Genomic DNA, 22,591 nt, shown 5'->3' with positions numbered 1-22,591 from the left:
GCGGGAAACTGACAGACCGAAGAAGGGTCTCCACCCAAAACATCACCTATTACTTTTTTTCCAGAGACGCTGCCTGACCCACTGAGTTACTCCAACTTTTTATGTCCATCTTCGGTTTAAACCAGCATCTGCAGTTCCTTCCCACACAGAAGACATTTCGGGTCAGGAAGCACCTGTCGAGGTAAATGGACTGTTGACGTTTCAGGTCTGGATCCATCTTCAGAGGAGGAGAATGTAACAGGAATCAGGATTATACTCCCGAGCATCTGTAACTGTTCCCAGACTTTGCAAAGACAATTAGATTGTCCATGAAACATGGTTTCAAATTTCAAATTCACTTTATCTACCTGATACACTGAAGATGGACAACGCAAAAAAACCCCATTTCGTTTTCAATTGCGAGAAACACGATAATGTATTGTTATAAAAGATTACACAGTGAGAGGCTGGATAGAGACAGTTACAATAGTAAATTGTGCATCTGTTATATATATGTTGTACAGAAACTGGTCACTTACATTTCATTATTATTATTATAAAGCACATGACACTTTAAATGCCTTGCAATTGCATATTTTGACTCGTGGCAGACCATTTCCCTCCGGGATAAAGGAAGTTGTAACCTAATGTATCGCATATTCACTACTTACTAAAATAATTGAAAGATGCACGCATCCCATGTTAAAACGTCCGGTTATAATCACTGTTTACAAGGTGCTGCTAGAGAGGCAGTGGTATTCCATTCCCATGTTGGGGCTGTTGACTTTGTAAAGAAGCATCAAGTAGCAGCGACGGTCCGCTCGCCGCGGCGGCGCTGAATGAATGACCGCAAGACAAGCGCTGCCGGCTCCGTCACCGCGCCTGCGCACTACCGACACTGCCGGCATCTCCCACATGCGCACTAGAGCAATCCCGTCGCCGCGCCTGCGCATTGCCGGCATGTCGCCCGTGCAGCAAAGCACGTTCCGTCCACGCGCGTGCGCCATCCGACCGGCCGGCTTCCCCCGTGTGCGCGCGCCTGCGCAGTGCGGCCCGCCGGTGCACATCAACTCAGCATCATTGCAATCTCAACGCCACCTCCTTTCGCTTTTTGGGTTTTTTTTCCGTTTGCTTAATAAAGATTGCAACGGAATCAAGCCAAGGGTGTATCAATAAGATGAATTTACCCGGTGCATTTTGCATTGTTCCATTACCGTGCCATCCTGCAAAGCCGCGCTCGCGCCGTCCTGAGGGGCAGGAGTCAAACATACCGGGGGGCCTCACGGCTCTCACAGTCGCCTCCACCCTGCCTGAGTAGATTCCTTCACATCTTTGTCTTCCAAAATACACAATGTTTTACTCAGATTTATCATCTGTGACGGGTGTTTGGGAAGGGGTCGGGTTGGTGTGTGCGGTGTATGGGTGTGGGGTCAGGCGCGGCGCGGCTGTGGCGGCGGGGTCCTGACTGGCGGCGGTGGTGATGGCGGCGGTGGCGGGCGGTTGGCGGCTGCTGCTCCGGCGATGGCGATGGCGGCCGCACAGCAGGTGCCGAGCCGTCTCCTGGCCCCCAGCACATTCCCCACCGCGTCCCGCGGGCAGTCTGGTCGCGTCCCGGCCGTCTCACCTCCACATGCGACGCCTGTCCCCTTCACGTCTCGGTGTTGGGCCCCAGCCCCGCTCAGTCTCACCCTCTCTGTTACTATACCCCGGGGTTGGCAGCTGACACCTCCTGAAATGTATTCCCTTTGTATCTGTCCTCTCCAAGGCTCGGTGTTGGGCACCAGCACCGCACCCCTCCCCCCCCCCTCCTCCCTCCTATCCCCGGGGCTGACAGCTCGTGTCTGGCAGCTGAAACCCCCTGAGAAGTATTCTCCTTGTGCCTGTCCTCTCCGCGTCTTGGTGTTGGGCCCCAGCCCCGCACTCCCCTTCTTTGTAGCCTTGTCCCCGGGGCTGACAGTTCATGTTTGGTAGCTGAAACCTCCTGAAAAATATTTCCCCTATGCCTGCTCCGGCCTCTGTCACTGGAGTGAGGCTGGTCAGCCTGTGGAAACCATCGTCTGCCCTCTAGTTTGCTCCCTGGTGGACGGCTGGTCCTAGATGCACCCGCCCCTACAGAGTGCTTAGCTGTGGGACTTGTTTTTAAACCTCTGTACACTCACTATTTTGAGAATGTTGCACATGTGACGGGGCTGTCTATTGCTGTGTATTCTGGAGGACAAAACAAACAGCTGGGAACTCAGTGAAACACCAAGTGATGGAGTAACTCAGTGGGTCAGACAGTATCTGTGGAGGGAATGGGACATTCCGGGTTTCGGGTCAGGACCTTCAAGCTCTTCAGAGAACTCAGCTGGTCAAATGTGTCCTGATGCAGGATCATGACCCAATATTCCATTCCATTGACCTCACAGGTGTTTCTTGACTTGCTGAATTCCTCCAGCAGTTTGTTTTGTACTTTTTGTTGATTAATAAAAAGTGTATCCGACCTTGCCAACATCGTCTGGAATTCAAACAACCACGACAACTCCTGTCCTAATGATTCAGTTCTTCAGAAGATTCAGATCCGTAACATTTCCACAGATGTTGTCTTGAGTTCTCCCAGCGTTTTCTAATTTTCTCTACTAATGATCAACACCCAATTTATTGCCTTCAACCTTCAGTTGTATAAAGCCAATATTATGGTGTGCGTTTGCAACATTGTTGAATGAAATTGAGTTTATTTGCTTTGGATACTTGCTTTCCTTATGCTGGCTGATTGTGCACAGACTTGGATATGAAAGAAGTAATAGGCCAAATGTATACGTAGATGTTACTATAACAAGAAAAATTAAATAACCCTAAAGTTGCTGGAGGCTGGGTATTTTCGTGTATGCCTCCTTGTTGAGATAAACTGGTTGTCCTAAGCTTGCTGCATTTTAATGCAGATATGACTAAATTTGCTGTTGATTATTAGAGCTGGCTTTGAGCATCCTGACCTTGATACAAGTTTGCAAAAAAAAATCGTATTCACCAATGTCTTCTAGGAAAGGAAACCCACCATTCTTGCCTGGTCTTTAAGTGACAAGACCCTCTGGAATAGCCCACCAAGCCACTCGTTGTATAATAATTAGAGATTAATTACTAATGTTGTTCCCAGTCATGCCCATCCCATTGAACAAATCTAAATGGCCTTTGTTTACAATACAAAATAACTTTATTTATCCCAGGAGGGAAATTGATCTGCCACAGTCATAAAAACACAAAATTCATGAAACATGAAATTAAAGTGGCCAGTGGAAAGGATTGGGGATGTGCAAAGATTGGGGAGGGGTGGGGGAGTCAGTCTCGGTCTACCCCACGACAGAAGGGGAGGAGTTGTACAGTTTGATAGCCACATGGAAGTAGGATCTCCTGTGGTGTTCTGTCCTGCATCTTGGTGGAACCAGTCTGTTGCTGAAGGTACTCCTCAGGTTGACCAGTGTGCCATGGAGGGGGTGAGCTGTATTGTCCAGGATGCTTTTGGGAGATGAGAGTGTTGTGATAAAAGCGACAGTTTATGCACCTACAGTGCCCTTCATAATGTTTGGGACAAAGACCCATCAATTATTATTTGCCTCTGTACTCCACAATTTGAGATTTGTAATAGAAAAAAATCACGTGTAGTTAAAATGCACATTGTCAGATTACAATAAAGGCTATTTTTATATATTTTGGTATCACCATGTAGAAATTACAGCAATGTTAATACATAGTCCCTCCATTTCAGGGCACCATATTGTTTGGGACACGGCAATGTCAATTAGTCATGTTTAGTATTTTGTTGCATATCCTTTGCATGCAATGACTGCTTGAAGTCTGCGATTCAAGGACAGTACCAGTTGCTGGGTGTCTTCTCTGGTGATGCTCTGCAAGGCCTGTATTGTAGCCACCTTTTGCTGATGCTTGTTTTGGGGGCTAGTGCCTTTCAGTTTTCTCTTCAGCATATAAAAGGCATGCTCAACTGGGTTCAGATCGGGTAATTGACTTGGCCACTCAAGAATTTACAATTTTTTGGCTTTGAAAAACCCCTTTGTTGCTTTAGCAGTATGTTTGGGATCATTGTCTTGCTGCAGAATGAACCGCCGGTCAATGAGTTTTGAGGCATTTGTTTGAACTTGAACTGATAGGATGTGTCTATACACTTCACAATTCATTATGTTACTGCCATCGGCAGTTGAATCATCAATGAAGATAAGTGAGCCAGTACCTTCAGCAGCCATACATGCCCAAGCCATAACACCCCCACCACAGTGTTTCACAGATGAGGTGGTATGCTTTGGATCTTGGGCAGTTCCTTCTCTCCTCCATACTTTGCTCTTGCCATCACTCTGATATAAGTTAATCTTCGTCTCATCAGTCCACAAGACGTTTTTTCAGAACTGTGGTTGTTATTTTAAGTACTTCTTGGCAAACTGTAACCTGGCCATCCTATTTTTGTGGCTAACCAGTGGGTTGCATCTTGCAGTGTAGCCTCTGTATTCCTGTTCATGAAGTCTTCTGCGGACACTGTTCATTGACCAATCCACACCTGACTCCCGAAGAGTGTTTCTGATCTGTCGAACAGGTTTGGGGATTTTATTATACAGAGAATTCTTCCGACATCAGCTGTGGAGGTCTTCCTTGGCCTGCCAGTCCCTTTGCGATAAGAAAGCTCACCAGTGCACTCTTTCTTCTTAATGATGTTCCAAATAGTTGATTTTGGTAAGCCCAAGGTTTAGCTGATGTCTCTAACAGTTTTATTCTTGTTTCTCAGTCACATAATGGCTTCTTTGACTTTCATTGGCACAACTTTGGTTCTCATGTTGCTAAACAGCAATAAAACTTTCTAAAGGTGATAGAAAGATTGGAGGAAAGACTAGATGCTGAGAGCTCTCTTATACCTGTATTACGGAGGCAATTAAACACACCTGAGCAATTACAAACACCTGTTAAGCCATGTGTGCCAAACATTATGGCGCCCACAAATGGGGGGGGGGGGGACTATGTATAAACACTACTGTAATTTCTACATGGTGAAACTAAAATGTATAAAAATAACTTTTAATAAAATCTGACAATGTGCACCTTAACCACATGCGATTTTTTCTATTACAAATCTCAAATAAGAGTACAGAGGCAAATAAATAAATGATGGGTCTTTGTCCCAAACATTATGGAGGGCACTGTACAATGTAATGCATCTTGTATCTTTGTTTTTAGAAAGTCGTGCACATTCTCACAGCAGGTCTTTTAATTATGTCCTTACTATTATTTGCTTCAATTTCTAGCCTAACTGAGAAAAACCATAATCTGATAAATGTTCTTTGCTAAATAACATCACAAGCTTCTTATAATTCTTCCCTTTTACTGCCCTTCCTCCCCACTCCCTCCTTCCCCCCTGATTCCCTCTCATCTCCACAATATATTTTAACACCTGCCTTTATGTAAAAGTCTGCCAAAGCTGCTTGGAGGCATAGTATTTTAACATAATAGTTCTAACATGAAAGTTCAATTCATAATGTGACATAAACAAATTCATTCTATTTGTTTTAAATCTTAGCCTAACCATCAGAAGTAATCCAAGACATGTTCATTCTGCTGTGAGTTTAACTTCAAGAATGCTAGAGGGACCGATGTTTCTCATTCCAACAGGACCTAAGTTTGTCAGTGGTATGTTTGTTGTACAATCTTTGAATTACTTTTTGACATGGGCAAGAAAGGAGATCATGGTTTATTCTTGATATAATGCTGCAAATCTTGATTGAACTGTGCCTGAATCTACTTTATCTGCAAAGGTATATTGATATATATTATACTGCTTTAAATTTCAACCCTAGACAGTTCTTTTAGTTTCTGAGAATTGCTAATGGATGCACAAACAAAATGGCGACATCTTTTGGCTTCTCTCAATTCCTTTTCTGGTGAACCTTTTGAACCTTTCCTATCAATGCTTACATTTTAATTTCAGGCATTTCCATTAAAGTTCTCAGCTTGTTCTTACACAAGACCTCCCCTTGTGTTAAATCAGATTCCAAAATCTTATAACAAACTGAAAATAGGGAAGCATTCATAAAAATCCAAGCAATGTTCTTATCAAGGGCCATCAGCATTACATGCCTTAAAAGTGGAAGGAAGTACGCAGTGTGCTTGAAATCCTTTGCAATTTATTGAGGGAAGTGGTCTGGCCTCGGCTGCTTTCAGTATGGAGTTTGCATGTTCTCCCTGTGACTGCATGAGGCTCATCCATCTTTTCCCACATCTCAAAGCTTGTAGGTCAATTAACCTCCATAAATTGTCCCTTGTGCATAGGGATGCGAAAGTGGGATAACAAGAAGTATGTGAACGGATAATTGATGCTCGACATGGTCTCGGTGGGCCAAAGGGTCTGGTTCCAATAGTCAATTAATCAAACTGTTTAAGCCGCGGCATGTATTTCATAGCTATTTCTGAGTGTTGAAACCTTAGGTAGTTAGTTTGTCCTGCATGTTGCAAATAGGACTTATGTGGGTAATCTTCCACATTGTTGGGAAGCTGCCAATCCATTGACTGTGCTGGAACAGCTTATATAGAGCCACAAACAATTTTGGAGAACAGATCTTCAGAAGTACAGCCAGGAATTGCACGAAAGGGCATGCTCCACATTCACAACCTAATTCACGACCTCTGCTGAGTTTGCCCTTGACTCACACTCGCAGCATGGTCGTCATGAGGTCGTAGGAGGTCGTAGGTAGGTCGTGATGCTAGTCGTAGGTACTCGTGGCATCAAGTAGGTCGGGGCGTTTCTTCAACATGATGAAAAATGTCCACGAGTAAAAAAGGTCGTGAATTAGGTCATGAAAGTGGGACAGGCCCTTTAGATAGCTTGTTGGATATCATGGCCTTTAGGAGAAGTTGAAGAGGAAATTTAATGGCACAACACCAGTGATGCCTATGTGGAGAGGCTAGAAACGACAGAAGTTTGATGGAGGTGGTATCAGTGGAGTAAGGAGAGATGACATCTGGGACAGTGGAGACATTGAAATACAGAGTTAAAGAACTAGATGTGAAAATGTATTTATGAAGTGAGTTGCCACACTCTGGAATGCACTTCATAAGACCATGGAGGAAACATTCCCAGTATTAAGTTTTTGCAATATGGAAATGGATAACTTCCAGAGGGAGAACATTTTCTAGGGCCATTGGGAAAAGACAGAGGAGCAAGAGGAACTGAATGACTTTCAGAGAGTCGGCAAAGACATAAAGGGTTCAATGGTCTCCTATTTTTCTAATAATTCTATAAAGAGCAGGTTTTCTTGGAGGTACACAAAAATGCTGGAGAAACTCAGCGGGTGCAGCAGCATCTATGGAGCGAAGGAAATAGGTAACGTTTCGGGCCGAAACCCTTCCTCAGACTGATAGGGGGTGGCGGGGAATATTTCTTGGAGATCAGCTGTAAATCCTTGCAGCACTGTAAGAGTGGAGAGCCAGTGAGCAGAGCAATAAATAACATGAAATATCAATAAGATATGCCAGAAATATGCACCATTCCCAAGTAATGCTCTGCAAAACGTTGATGTGAATTTTTTGACAGAAAAGAAGGGGAAAAAAAATAGGTTTTCTATTGCTGTAATTGGGTTCAAAATGGTCCTATTTGAGATTGCCAGTTATCACTAAACCTGAAGTTGATAAATAATTATGGCTGAATGTGGTTAAGAGGGATGCATTTATCTCATCAAGATAAAAGGCCAGAGGCTTAAGTTGTTTCTGATGCATTTACTGAACTGATATTAGCATTGATAGAACAGTGCTGTATATCAGTGATCTATATTACCATTGAGAGAGGAGCAGTTATATTCTATTGTGAGAATTTGATATTATCGTCAGAAAGTACAATTTTCATCAGTATTTGCAAATTTAGTTCAATCCCTTTTAAGAAAATGGAAGAATTATGAAGGCATTTGTTGAGAGAGATTAAAACACTGGAGCTACATAAATTGCTTTATCTGTTAAAATAGGGAGATCGTATTACTCTAAATCATGTACTGTTTGCAATAAATATTCCAATGCAGCACCACCAATCCTATGTAGGCAATTTGTAAAAATACAAAAACTTGAAATGTCAAAGTTGTGATTTCATCAGTATATTGTTTCCAGTACATATCTCCTCCCAGAAAATGCACCTTGCGTCTGTCTGCACATTTAGTTCTCAAGAATGAAAGCATGGCTGATTGATTGTTGTAAGAAATGATGAAAGGAACAAACTGAAAACAGGAGATTTTTTTTCTGTTTCAATGAGCTTTCTATGTTCTGCGTGTGTTTTCCCATGTGTGAATTATTTGATAAATAAATTGGCCTGCATACAGCAGCCTAAAACGATGATATTCTCCTTCATTGTCAATTTTCTAGTCAATCTTTCTTATCCCTTGGCCATAGTTCCCTTCAGAAATCATGAACGAGTCTCTCTGGCTTTTAGGAATTTTTAGCTTTAAATTCAAACTACCTTCTCTGGCAGCTCATTCTATATTCCAACCATCCTCTGTGTGAAAAGGTTTCCCTTCAGGTTCCTATTAATCTTTCCCCTCCCATCCTAAACCAATTTCCTCTGGTCTTTGATTCCCTTACTCTGGGTAAAAGGTTCTGAGCATTTACAATTTCTGTTCTCCTCCTGATTTTATACATATCGATAGGATCACTCCTCATCCTCCTGCACTCCCAAGTGCTCGCCTGCCCAACCTCTACCTTAGCTCAGGCCATCAAGTCCTGGCAACATCCTCGTACATCTTCTCTGGACTCTTTCCAGCATACTGTGGAGCCCACGGGTCCTGCAGTCCCTTTATCTCACAGTGGCCCCGAACCAGGAATATTTTATCACAAAGTGGACATGGGTCATGTGCTCACTTTAAAAGCACCAGGACCTGAATATTTTACAAAACCATGCAAACACATTGGATCCTCAGTTCCCATGCTTCCTTTCTAATCATTGGATTTTTACTTAAAATTGGAGTAATAAGATGAGGTATGAACAAGGAAATTTAGTTGCTATGCAATCAATGATTAAGTAAAATTGGTTAATATTCTGACAGAAAACGCATCAGAAACAAATTTCCAGACCTCTGCAGGGGCTGCTAAATCTACCGAATGCTATTTATTAGAATTTTAGACAGTCCCCGGGTTATGAGAGCAATCATTCCAGAGATCTGTTTGCGACATAACATTTTGTTAAATCAGAAATGACTGGCAATTGTGTGGGATAGGATCACAAACACAGCTGTGATGGGAGGGGGAACAGGCAGGGGAAGCATGCCTGCCAGCGGCTTCACTGTTTCAGTTAGCCAGTGGGACTGCTCAGCGTGGCCTCACTCAGCCCCAACTATTGTGGTTCATTCATATGTATGGGTATCATTAAGTCAGGCATTCTTAACCCGTGAAGAGTTAATCATCTAAGGGTTTTCCAGTATCATTGTCACTTTAACTTGTACATATAAGTATATCTTTGATCTTTACAGAATGTCCAGGATGGGTTTATTGTTTTTTTCAATTATTTAATCTATTTAGACATTTATACTTCCCTCACTGAGGGTTGATGACGGTTTTAGTCTAGTCAAGAAGTGGACAGAGAGAACCTTATCAGAGGGTGAGGGTGGACGGAGTGCTGGGAAGGATATTTGAGTAGATGGAGGGACGTTCTGGCAGTGAGACTCCAACCAAATGTTCTCATTTTACTGTAGAACATGATCCTTTTGTGCTGCGGTTACCATTTGCTACCATGTATGATTAGATCATACATCTTGCCAAGCGCTTTCTGAATCGATTACATGCTTAGCTGTGCATATTTCCTGTCACCTGTCCTTCCTGAAGCCTCGACTCTGAGTGCCTTCAGCTGTACAGCCACATTGGCTAGAGGGTTGATCGATCATCTGCTTCACATGGCCAGTTTTGTTCATGTATTTTAAAAAAAGATCCTTAATTACAAATTGCTCACAATCATCTTAATATTGTTCTGTATTTGTAAAATAATGTCGAAATTTGTTTTGTTGCTCTGCTATTTTTAAAATAACACTTGCAAATTTCCTAAAAAGGTGCAGATCTGTCTTTAATATTTTGTGTTCCTGAGTGTTACTTTTGGTTCTTTTTTTTTTAACATTTTCAAACATGATGTATGACTGCAGCACAAGATATGAGCCATTTAGGTATAGATATGATGAAGTAAATAATTAAATACATTAAATCCTACATAATATCCACAGTTAAAATGTAGCCTGAAATAAGATTTTCGATTGAGGTGTATATTTAGTGGACTCCGATATTATGGGTATTTAAAACAAGCAACTTTTGTTGAAAACCTCATTTATCTTTGTAAAGATCAATCCTTAATGAAAACTTCCAAAGAGAGTTAAAATACTGGTGAGGTTCATTGACGGTCTGTCATGGGATCTGACATCCACGTTAGTAACACACAGCCTTTTCTATTGAGCTGTCATATGCATGTTACCATATTGGTCCAAGTGGCAGCAAAATGCCAGCAGATATTTAAAAGAACATTATTTTTCATTTATATGTTCATTAGTTGGCATTTATCCTTTGAAAGCATGAATGATGCCCTTGGTTAAGATTCAATGAAAGCCTCAGTATAACACTCAAGTGTGTTAAATTTAATTGATTTTGACTGATTTTATTGTTCCACTGTACCGTGGCAATCCTGTGTCTGTACGAGATGATATCCTGACTAATCATCAACATGCTCTCTTCTTATTACTTTTTCAGCGGTGTGTGTTATTTCTGTCAATGTGTTAAGGGACTTGTCTCTCCTAAAGCAACTTATCATACATCACAGAAGTGTCCGTTGATGAAGTAAATCTCTTTTCAGTACAAGGCTGTCAATTTGCATCAGAGAGGCTGCAGATCTTAAATACAACTTAATTCTTTTACCAATTTGATAGTTATGCACTCGAAAGTACCATATTTAGAGTTAAACTAAATAATTCAGACAATGTTGCAAAATAGAATGTTTTGTCGTACATAATCTATAATTTAAATTGATATGTTTAATAATTGGAACTGCTGATTTTTCATTTAATTTTTACAGCTTTAGTTTTTTTAAATATATGCATATGTATATTTATATATGTGTATATATAAATATATATATATATAGTGAATGTTTGCAATATTTGTTCCCCAAGCAGTTCAATTAAATTCCTGTGTTGTGCCTATTAATCTGCAGGTATAGTTCCAACCACTAGATGGGAGGCAATGTTTGTCTCGTCAATGCATTACATTTCTATGCGATGCTGACTCACCTATACTTATAATGCCTTAATGGAAACTTATTATTTATTTTATGTAAAGCACTTTGGTGTCAATGCGAGTTGACTTAAAACGTGCTATATAAATAAAACTTACTTACTTACTTACTTACTTAATAGTGTTTCAGTAGGTTTGTCTTATTAATGGGATATTATAATGAATGTATTTTCAAAACTTATTGCATATTTAATAGTTTAAGAAAGAACTGCAGATGCTGGGAAAATCGAAGGTAGACAAAAATGCTGGAGAAACTCAGCATCAATGGAGAGAAGGAATAGGCGACATTTCGGGTTGAGACCCTTCTTCTGACAGATTTAATAGGGTAGTCTTTACCTTTTTAAGTACATCTTCATGAATATTCCAGACACCAGAGACTATATATGCTGGTTGTTTGTAGTTTTTGTTCATTATTTTTAGGGGTGAGGATCAAAAGATTTGGTTAAAATACAGGCAAACAAATTGACATTTAAAAAAAATTGCTTGCATGAGTAGGAGACTATGTGCATCTTTTTGTATTGAGATCATTCGATTTTCATATTAGTAGTATGCTTGGCTGCTGTAACTACTTTTGTCTACAATGTCACATGGGTGACCAAGAATATTCTAAATATTCTATCATTTTAGAAGGAAAGAGTGCATTAGGCACTTGATAGCAGAACTACTTGGACTTACAGTTCCACAAGTATCTCAACATAACCTCTTTCCTGTCGTACTAGCAGCAGACAAAACCAAAGTGGAATGTCAACTGTTTTTTCCATTTGTTTGGTACCTAAAGAAATACACATGTTGATTGAATGAATTGATTGAATTAACAGAAGAGGTATGATCAGGGAGAAAATGCTGAGTGACCTTATGGATTGAATAACCTAGGGCAGGGTGTAAATAAATGGTGTTCTTAAACGCACCTGTTGGTGGCCCAGAAAAAATAATATTTTCATTTATTTGGAGCCTTGTTAAATTGCAATACTACTAAATTACTTTTCAGCTGCATGGAAAGTGGGCGGCATGATGTCGCAGCTGGTAGAGCTGCTGCCTCATAGCACCAGAGATCTAGATTCAATGCTGACCTCAGGTGCTGTGTATGTGTGGAGTTTTTATGCTCTTGTGTTTCCTCCCGGTGCTCCAGTTTCCTCCCACATCCCAAAGACCAGTGGGTTTGTAGGTTAGTCAGCCTCTGTAAAGTGCCATTAGTGTGTAGGGAGTGGATTAGAAAGTGGGATAACTTAGAACTGTGTGAACGGGTGATCGATGGTCAGTGTGGACTCCATGTGTCAAAGGACCTCTGTCCCGCCCACTGCCCTGACACCAGTCTGAAGAAGGGTCTTGTCCCGAAACATCACCCATTCCTTCTCTCCAGAGATGCTGCCTGTCCCGCTGAGTCAGTGGAGATGCTGCATTTCTTCAAGGAGGCTTGAAACAAATCCTTGAATATTTTCCTCTGGTTTTCTAGTAATCTCTTCTCATGACAGAGCTTGGAATAGAATTGTCTATTTCAGGAGTCTGGTGGCGTCCACACAAATTGTAGCCGATTAAGTATAAGTAGAGCCTCCATAGTAGGGATTTAACCTGAGAGTGGACACAGACCTTAGTTGGCCTGTATTTACAGTGAATTTGGACGATTTTGCAGAGACAACGTGGTGGTATCTGCCCAGTGCTGAGAGCAGCACAATTACCATTTCCTTCACAATATACATGCAGAGTGAAATTTTTGCTCTCTTTCTGTTGCACCTTAAAGTATGATTTTATTGCACTGAAAAGCAGACAATTAGGTGGCTAAGTTAAAATGATTCATCGTGAATGAGCATAGATGTGAATGCACATTTATTTATGGATACACACGGAACTGCAAGACTTTGCAGTTAGCTTGAGAAAACACAAAATGTTGGAGTAATTCAGCAGACCAGACAGCATCTGTAGAGGAAATGGATTGGCAATGGTTTGGGTAAGGACAGTTCTTCAGTCTCAAGAAGGGTCCCTCCACAGATGCTGACTGACCAGCTGAGTTATTCCAGCACTTTTCTATTTTGCATATTTATTTTTATTGGGTGATTATTGTTCATTAGTAAACTGCTGGGTACTGCAATTAATATGAGCCATAATTTGAAACCCAGTAGTAGGAAATACTGAGATATAATATTTTCTTTTATAGCTCGATTCCTGGCAATACAGACCCTGGACACGCCAAATCCTAACAGCTTAAAGTTTCTTGCTGGTCGTCAAGTAGTCGATTCGGGAAGTATTGATTTTCCAAGTGTGAATTCAGCTCACTGCTCACCTCTAGCCATGTAAGTGTAACAAGTTTCCATGTAAACAAACACATTAGAAGAAGACAGAGGAGGAGCAACTACTTGGCCTGTGCTACTTCCATCAACCTAATTGGCGAGTTTAGAATAGTGTAGGAGAGTTTGAAAAAGTGTCATGTTGAAGACCTCCTTCGACTGTGTAGAAGACTAGCTTCGACTACCTTCGGGAAAATTGGACACCGAATAGTGGAGAGTGAAGACGCCTCCTTCGATCTCCTTGGACCTCCCTTCGACTATGTTGAAGACTCTACGACTACCTTCGATTACCTTAGACTACCCTCGATTACCTACGAATAACATGTCGTCCTACTTCGACTAAACCTACGAGTAAAAAAATATATAGATTTTTTGCATGGCGACCTTTTTTTACTTGCGGGCATTTTTCAGCATGTTGAAAAATACGCCGCGACCTAGCTGAGGCCTCGAGTACGCAGGCACTACTCTCGAGCATGAAGGAGAGTTACAAAGACCTCCTAGGACCTCGTGTCGACCATGCTGCGAGTATGAGTTGAGGGCAAACTCTTCTAAACTCGCCAATTAGGTCGCCGCAGTGGGCAGCCCCTTAAGAAGTAAGACGACGCAGCCCCTTAAGAAGTAAGACGACCATTGCTCAATTGCCTCTTATGCCACCTCATGTTACAAAGATCTTTACGGCAAATCACTGCTCCTGTTTAGAACAACAGACAATTCAGGTGCCACTATGGAAATGTAGGTTTTTGGTAATGCTTTCTCATAATCCTTCTATGTACAATTTCCTTGTGGGAAGTCCAAAACATAGCTAAAAATGGAAACAGTTTAAAAAGCATCTTTACTGTTGACATCTACACATTACGGTTTGATACTTTCTATTAGTCTTTATGATCTTTGCTGCAGCCGTTACAACATGCAACCAATGACACTGACTTACAGTTACAATAGGCAGTTACAAAAGTTATGAACCTTTTCCGTTCTTTCAATTGCCTGTCAGCATTTCAGACGCAATGTGGGATACCAACATTGTGTTTGATAAATGGTCAGAGCTGCTCCTTGTAACTGAAGAGTCAAAGTTATAATAATGTAAATGTAACAAGCAGAATTTGCAATCTTACAAAAACAGTTTAATATTGGTAAGGAAGGGAAGCTCTTAGAAACCAGCACTCATTTGGCTCTCTTTTTCAGGCAGCTGTTCCAAATAGAAGGCGTTAAAAGTGTGTTTTATGGACCTGATTTCATTACAATAACCAGGGTAAGTTTGACCTTTAACATACAGTATTTGTATTTTGCTTTGTGTAAAATATGAACATAGTGCTGGAAATTAAGTATTAAATATTTGCAGGAAAGCCATGTGGAGTGGAACATTCTTAAGCCTCAGGTTTCTGCAGTCCTTGATGATTTCTTTGCTAGCGGCCTGCCTTTAATGACAGGCACACCACAACCAGATTCTGGTAAGGATTTCCCTTTGCTCTTCTCGATTGGCATTGAAATGAAATTGAATGACACATAAGTAATTAAGATCTGTAGCAAAGCTGCTCAGATGATCAGTCCAGTGGTGCACTTACTCTTTTTTTTATAGTTTAGAGATACAGCACGGAAACAGGCCCTTCGGCCCACCGAGTCTGCGCTGACCAGCGATCCCCATACATTAACACTATCCTACACATTAAGGACAATTTTACATTAATACCAAGCCAATTACCCTACAAACCTGTATGTCTTTGGAGTGTGGGAGGAAACCGGGGAAAACCCATGCAGGTCAGGAGGGGAACTTATAAAGTCCATACAGACAAGCACCTATAGTCAGGATCGAATCTGTTACTCTGGCACTGTCAGGCAGCAACTCTGCTGCTGCTCCACTGTGCCGCCCTCTTGTCCCAAACTCTTTATTAATTCTTATATACTTTGTCAGAACCAACTGAGATTAGATGCTGAGATTAGAGTTCCTTTTTAAGCATGTCAGAATTTACCATGCAAGGAAAATTGTATAATTTGGCAACTTCCTGTGGGCATTCATAAAACGGCTAGTATTACATACGGCTATTTTAAATTTTTATTTTTTTTTATTACTTTCTCTTAACTATTTTGTTCATCTCCATAATTCATCGCATGGTTCCAAATATGAGTGCTGAGTTGTAGAACTTGTTCCTGCTAATTATCATTAGTCTTTCTTTGGTTGAAATGAAAATGCCCCTGCTGCTGCTGGTAAGTCCTGCCACATCATCATTACAGCGGGAGGATCCGGCAGATCACACTACAAACTTGGCATCATCTCCAGAGTCCTTGTGGAGGCAGTAAAGATGCCAAGCTGTACAGGTGTTCAGCAGGTGGAGCCCAGTGGCAGTCCACTGATTGAGACGAGAGGAGTCCATCCAGTCTGGAATGATTTCTCCTTATGTTCCCAAGCACTGTAGTCAGACCCGCACAGATATCAAGTCAGAGTTCTTCTCTGACTGCTGGCAGATTGTCATCCACAGGAAGAGCAGAAGGCTGGTTTGGGGCACGGAAGCTGAATATCAAACAGCTCACTGCAAAAAAACATTGATGAACTTAAAAACGCATTATACATTTTGGAGAGCCATGAAATGTTTCCTTCACATCCCACTGCACTGATGCGAAGCAATTCATCTGAATATCAAGAGGTACTTCATCCTCTAAGGTGTTTAGAATGCGAGGGTGAGTCAGAGGGATTTGCTCCTGATGCCGGTGAATGAAAAAACGACTGCAAGAAATAAATAAAAGAGGCCATTTTTTTCAATCCTGGGTCCATTAAGTGGAACAGGGAGAGATATGTCCTCAAGTCTTCAGATAGGTTGTCAGAGGAGCTTTGTTACTGCACCCTTGAGGAGGAGGACAGTTCAGTAATATTCTTGCAGTTGGACATATTGAGGAGCTGCAAATTCTTCAGAGCCAGCTTGTACGATTGGAAGACCATGGGCACTAGAGCCCATGGGACTTTCTGCCCTCCTGGAGGCTGTAGGTGAGAGCGTAGGTGACGTGAGAATGTCTGGACCCTGAAGGAGCTGATAAGTTCAACCCATTTCTTTGAGACAAATAAAGCTGCTAGAAGTGATGGCTGATGAGCTATTTTAAACATGGCTTTTTGAGACAGGTGGGCCCATACTTCTATTCTTCTGGTGGCAATATATTAGAATCCATGAGTAAGGGCATCACCCTCCTATACAAACAGGAGCGGGTGAAGGAGGAATTTGGAAATTGGTGATTTTTAGTACTGTTGAACATGAATTGCAAGTTTCTATCCAAGAACGTCAATACTTTGGGTCTTTTTTTTCTGGGGCAGGTCATCCATCTGTGCCAGGCCCACATACCTGTCAGTAAAATTTCTGAAAGCCTGTGACTACTTAGGGATACAATGTTCTACATAGGGACAAGTCAGTGCCAAGGAGAAGACCTCTAACAATTGTGGTCTCACTTGTAGACTTAATTGATATGTTCTCCAAAATGGGACTCGGGAGAGTGGGACAGGCAGCATCTCTGCAGGGCAGGCAGCATCTCTGGAGAGAAGGGATGGGTGATGTTTCTGGTCGAGACCCTTCTTCAGAGATGCTGCCTGTCCCACTGAGTTACTCCAGCTTTTTGTGTCTGTCTTCGGTTTAAACCAGCATCTGCAGTTTCTTCTTACATACTTATGTACTGTATGATTTGCCTGGATAACACACAAAACAAGGTTTATCACTGTATCTTAGTACATAAGACTATAAGACATAGGAGCAGAATTAGGCCATTCGGCCCATCGAGTCTACTTCACCATTCAATCATGTCTGATTTATGTTTTCCCTCTCAACCCCATTCTCCTGACTTCTTGTAAAGTAATACCCTTACTAATCAAGAACTCATAAACCACTTTAAAAATACCAAATGTCTTGGCCTTCACAGTAATGAATTCCACCTCATCCCTATTCTAAAGGTGCATCCTTTTATTCTGAGGCTGTGCCCTCTGGGTCTGGACTCTCCCATTACTAGAAACATCCTTTCCACGTCCACTGTAACTAGGTCTTTCATTATTTGATAGGTTTCAATGAGGACACCCCTCATCATTCTAACTACCGCAAGTACAGCCATCAAACGCTCCTCATACTTTAACCCAATCATCCCCGGGATCATTCTCGTAAACCACCTCTGGACTCTCTCCAATGCCAGCACATCCGTCCTCAGATTTGAGGCCTAAAGCTGCTCACTACATTTCACATGTGGCCTCACCAGCACTTTATAAAGCATCGGCATTATAGCCTTGCTTTTACAGTATATTCTTGTCCCCATAAAATGGACACGAGCATTGCATTTACCTCACTTACCACTGAATTAACCTGCAAATTGACCCTTAGGGAATCCTGCACCAGCAGTCGCAAGTCCCTTTGCACCTCCAACTTCTGAATCCACTCCCCACTTAGAAAGTAGCAAGTTTTAAGTTATCGAGTAGTGGGAGGGAGGGAGAAATTAAGAGATAAGAGACCAAGACAAACTGACACACAAGGAAGTAGTGGCAACTGAGAGTGGGTGGTGAAAGCTTTTGCATCAGAGTTGATCTCTCTGATCAAGATGTAATTAGATTACATAGAAGTAACGAATAAATACGGAGGTTGCAGTTGCTTGAAAGACCGGCAGATCAGGGAAAGTCTGTGGAGATTAAAAAGGTCAATATTTCATTAGAACCAACCGGGCGGGATTTCTGAAATTGTTGAATTCATTGTGACTTAAGGGCGATAACATGCCTGCTAGCAATATGAAATGGTGTTTATAGAGCTTGCGTTAAGTTTCATTGGAATGATGAAATTGGCCACAGGAAAGGAAATCAGAGTGGGGTGGAGAATTGGAGTGACAGGCAACAGGTGGGTTTTGAAATTAGACAGAAGTGTTGTTTGGTGTAGGAACTGCAGAAGCTGGTTAAAACACAAAAGTAATGGAGTAACTCAACATGTCAGGCAGCATCTCTGAAGAACATGAATAATTGACGTTTCGGGCCGGGACCCTTCTTCAGACTTCCCTGTCCATGTTCTCCAGACATGCGGCCTGACCTGCTGAGTTATTGCAGCACAGTATTGTTCACATGGGCCATCTGATATGTGCTTGGTTTCTCCAATGTAGAGGAGAATCTCTGGTGCATCATTGATTCTCTATGCGGTGTAGTGACGTCTCATTCAGATACTAATGGTTTTTCATTGAAAATTGTCTTTATTCTAGTTTGTAGTTTCACGTTTTAAAGTCAAAGTTGCATTTATTGTCATGCACAAGTATGATGAGGTACAGGTACAATTAAAACCTTGCTTGCAGCAGCATCACAGACACATAGACACAGACAACCAAAACCATACATTATACATTCACCTTCATTTCAGCAAGATGGTAAAAAGAAAAAAAGATTGTGGAACAAAAACAGGACTGCTATATTAAAAATATGCACCATGTGATTGTTAGTTGTTGCTGGAGATCATTTTATGGTTATTCTGAAATTCTTAAAATGTGTGGTTGGAAGGTGGTCGTGGAATTGCGCTATTTCATGCCTTTCTCTCTTCTAGACCTCTCAGAGAGTGAGGAGGATGACGAAGTGGTTGCAATGATCAAGGAACTGCTGGATACAAGAATAAGGTATTTTACTTACTAATCTGGTTTTAATTGAAATATTCACCAAATATGGTGGAACTTCTTAACTGACTCATGACAGATTAAGTTATATATGGAATTCTGGATATTGATCCAAAGGAATCCAAATGAATTTTTCTTCCACTTTGTCAGAAAGAGCCCATTGCATCAATGTCCAATATAGTCTTGAACAGAATCCTCCTTATTAATGACACTGGTGTTCAAAAATACTACAGACAAAAATACCAATACTAAGATAGACACAGAATGCTGGAGTATCTCAGCGGGACAGACTCCATCTCTGGATTGAAGGAATGGGTGATGTTTCGGGTTGAGACCCTTCTTCAAACTGAGTGTCAGGGGAGTGGGAGACATAGAGATAAGGAAGGGTAAACTGTGTTAAAAAAAACATTGGTAGCCAGGAGAAGGTGACAGCAAAGCATACAGAGATAAAATATAATTGGCATTGTAGAACATTAAAATATTTTGTAAAACAGTTTCCCACCCAGGAGTTCCTAAAGAAAACATTTGAGAAAAAGGGAGAAGAAATAATATTAATATTCAAGGGAGAGGGTAAGAGGCCAGGCAGAAAAAAGAAAAGTAGACATTACAGCATGCAGCATAGTCCTGAATATTTTTCCATTAAAAACCAAACCACTGACAGATTATAGCTCCCGTGAGTTTGATTTAATTAAGATCAAAATGTAGTCAGTAATCAACAATTGAGTGTCAGAACCTTGGGTTGTAATTCTCTTTAATTTAGTTTCCTGCTGTACACTCTTCAAATAATTCAATAATTGTCGCATCACATAAAACATTAAGATGCTGTATTTTGTTTCACATTTATAGACCTACTGTGCAAGAAGACGGAGGAGATATCATCTTTAAAGGTTTTGAAAATGGTGTTGTGAAGCTAAAACTGTTGGGCTCCTGCACTGGCTGCCCAAGCTCAATTATTACTTTAAAAAGTGGAATTCAAAATATGTTACAGTTTTACATCCCTGAAGTTGACGAAGTAGAACAGGTAAAACGTGAAATAACACAATAAGAATTGTTATATTCAAGTTGTTCAGATCTAAAGCATGGATGGTACAGATAAATGTGCCAACATTGACCATATATTTTCACTTCCAGTACATTATTCAGCTTAGCCTCTAACATCTCATCAGCTGAAGCCCTCACTTGTGCCTATTTTGCATCTAGACATGATCATTCCAATGCACTCCAACGTGTCGGCCTTTGCAAACATGAGGTCCTCCAAAATCTAGTGTGCTAACTCTTCACACACATCACTCCCCTTGCTTGCAGAGTTTCCATCTTGCACTATGCATTCTCTGCATCAATCCAGCTCATGCATTCCATTCACATTTCAGTATTATTTGATGTTTTATGTTTAGTTTTTAAATTGGATTGGGCCAAATCTGTTCCTTTAACCATGCTTTATGCAGCTGTATCAATATTCTTACTTTTCTATTTTTTTAAATTTTTAGCAGGTGCGCTGAGCAGCTTTGCATCGTAATTCTCTTTAATGATGATTCTCATGATTGATATTTTGCTTTAGTTATCTATTATTCTTGTGTATAATCCATAAGAAACCTGAAATAAACTGGGGTTTAAGGGGACCCAGTTATGGAAAATACTGAAAAATATATTCTGCTCAAACATGTTAACAATCTCTGGTTGCTTTTATGTCTCATATCTTGTATTATTTCTATTAGTATAGTTTTGTTCCTCTCTTTAAGATATTGCCAGGTTTGTAGTATTCTTTCTTGCATGATATACGGCTTCAAGTCCTCTCTTCCTAACTTGCAAGTTTCATGCTATTCAAAGCCTAGTTTATTTAACAGAAAGTTAATTTTGCATCATATTCAGATTTTGGAACAGCTGCTAAAAATAATTTGATGATGAAGGGTTATGCAACATATTTTATTACATTTTGCATTTATGAACATGGTGTACATTAGGTAGGTGTTTATTTGGAATGGTTTAAGCAATCCATGGATTATTTTGAGACTTCTCATTTGATTATTTTTCATTGCAGGTCCAAGATGAAGTTGATGATGTAAACATTAAAGCCTTTGAAGAATTAGAGAAGAAATTAAAAGATTCGTAAATTATTTACCAGAAATGTTCAGAAATTTGTTGAGAGATCTGTTTATTTCTCCCAGTTCTATTATTGTGATACAAAGTCATATTGATCCCATATTACCTGTCTCATTATTTGTTTTGTTACATTGCTGGAAATACTGACTGAATTGTTGATTTTTTCTTTGTCATCTGCATTTCCCTTTAAATGTCCCAATTGGAAAATATAGCCTTTTCCCTCTCTTATACCAGTGTGTGAAAGAAATATTATTATCTGGATTAACATTGATCATCGTTGAGAGAATAATGTATTTGATATTTTACTCAGTTCTCATTGAAAAGGGGCAGGATTAGTCTTTTGTTTTGGATCATTCAGTTGTACCGCATCTCAACTTATTTTCTATCTTAAATTTGATATGATGCCTGTGCACTGTCTAAAAATGGAAAGTTGTTTCCTTTTTCTTAGTTAGCCATCAACTTCACACAAGAAGAGCTATATTTTGCTCATCTGCCAAAGTGGCCCACAAAGTGGGGTTATTCCAACACTGCATTCCATGAACGTCATATAAAACACCGTTGAAGCAGGATACTTATAAAGTACAGCTTTAAAAGAACTTTTGCGCATGTCAAAGGAAAGTACTTTTTATATGTGAGCTACATGGGAAAGGAGAGTATATTTGAAGAATGTTGGAAGAAATATAGTTATTGTTTAGTGAAAGATCTTGGACGCCACAGCATTAATACTCGGCTACTGTGCTCCTTCTGTAATATACTAAAATATTGAAGTGAAAAGTAAAATTAAAGAAACTAAAATTATCTGTTACACTTTCACCAGTTAGTTATTTTATGTGATTACTTCTGTCAAATAAAGCTACACTATGTCCTCCTGCTGCTGCTATTGGGAACTCTCAAAGATGAGTGCGTCTTCTGAGTTTTTACATGCCTCGTGCGCGAGGTCAATATCCAGCTACTCCACATTGCCAATGGTCTGGGGTCTGTAGGAATGGTCATGATTATAGGTAATCTAAGTATGGTGTAGGGATCATCTTCATCCAATCTGGCCAATTTTATTGGTAGGTTTTTAATCTTGTTTAAGGGTTGCCACCAGGATCATTAGTTACGTATAAAAATTAATCCCCTTAATTATGTTTATTTGTTCTTACTAAAAGGGTCATGCCCATATTTGTGAGTACGGTTTAATTTTTCATATCATTGTTTACCTTTCATGAGGTTTAGTTGCTGACCCAACTGACATTTGATGTTGGTGTGTCTTTGATGGCCGTAACAGTGTTCGTATTCAGAAGGCTGCTGCGCATACTTCTCAGGTGTCATTGATATCCCGGTATGCCCTTTCATGGTTGCAGCATCCT

General features: G+C 40.6%; 2 protein-coding genes across 7 annotated transcripts in view; one reads left to right on the top strand and one right to left on the bottom strand.

Moving 5' to 3' along the window:
• LOC116966508 (progestin and adipoQ receptor family member 3-like) overlaps positions 1 to 1,279 on the bottom strand; it is a 38,820-nt gene extending 37,541 nt beyond the window's left edge. Inside the window, exon 1 of one of the 6 annotated variants that reach the window (XM_033012825.1) lies at positions 1,167 to 1,279. In XM_033012825.1, the coding sequence (XP_032868716.1) occupies positions 1,167 to 1,248 (82 nt within the window). In that variant the 5' untranslated portion in view covers positions 1,249 to 1,279. Of the gene's footprint in view, positions 1 to 518; positions 538 to 650; positions 845 to 1,166 lie in introns of those variants that run through there. The other 5 variants (XM_033012829.1, XM_033012828.1, XM_033012826.1 and 2 more) reach the window with 5 other exon arrangements.
• Positions 1,280 to 1,437: 158 nt separating this feature from the next.
• Positions 1,438 to 21,506, top strand: LOC116966511 (NFU1 iron-sulfur cluster scaffold homolog, mitochondrial-like). The gene is made up of 8 exons (XM_033012833.1): positions 1,438 to 1,524; positions 5,534 to 5,643; positions 13,409 to 13,544; positions 14,721 to 14,787; positions 14,878 to 14,986; positions 19,073 to 19,142; positions 19,986 to 20,160; positions 21,178 to 21,506. Exons 1-8 carry the CDS (start codon positions 1,460 to 1,462, stop codon positions 21,247 to 21,249), a joined length of 804 nt encoding a protein of 267 aa, XP_032868724.1. The 5' UTR covers positions 1,438 to 1,459; the 3' UTR covers positions 21,250 to 21,506.
• The last annotated feature ends 1,085 nt before the right edge of the window (positions 21,507 to 22,591 follow it).

This window comes from Amblyraja radiata, chromosome 37 (genome assembly GCF_010909765.2).
Source record: "Amblyraja radiata isolate CabotCenter1 chromosome 37, sAmbRad1.1.pri, whole genome shotgun sequence".
Taxonomy (NCBI): Eukaryota; Metazoa; Chordata; class Chondrichthyes; order Rajiformes; family Rajidae; genus Amblyraja; species Amblyraja radiata.
Note: the sequence above shows the minus strand (reverse complement) of the source record. Positions and strands in the feature narration are given on the sequence as shown.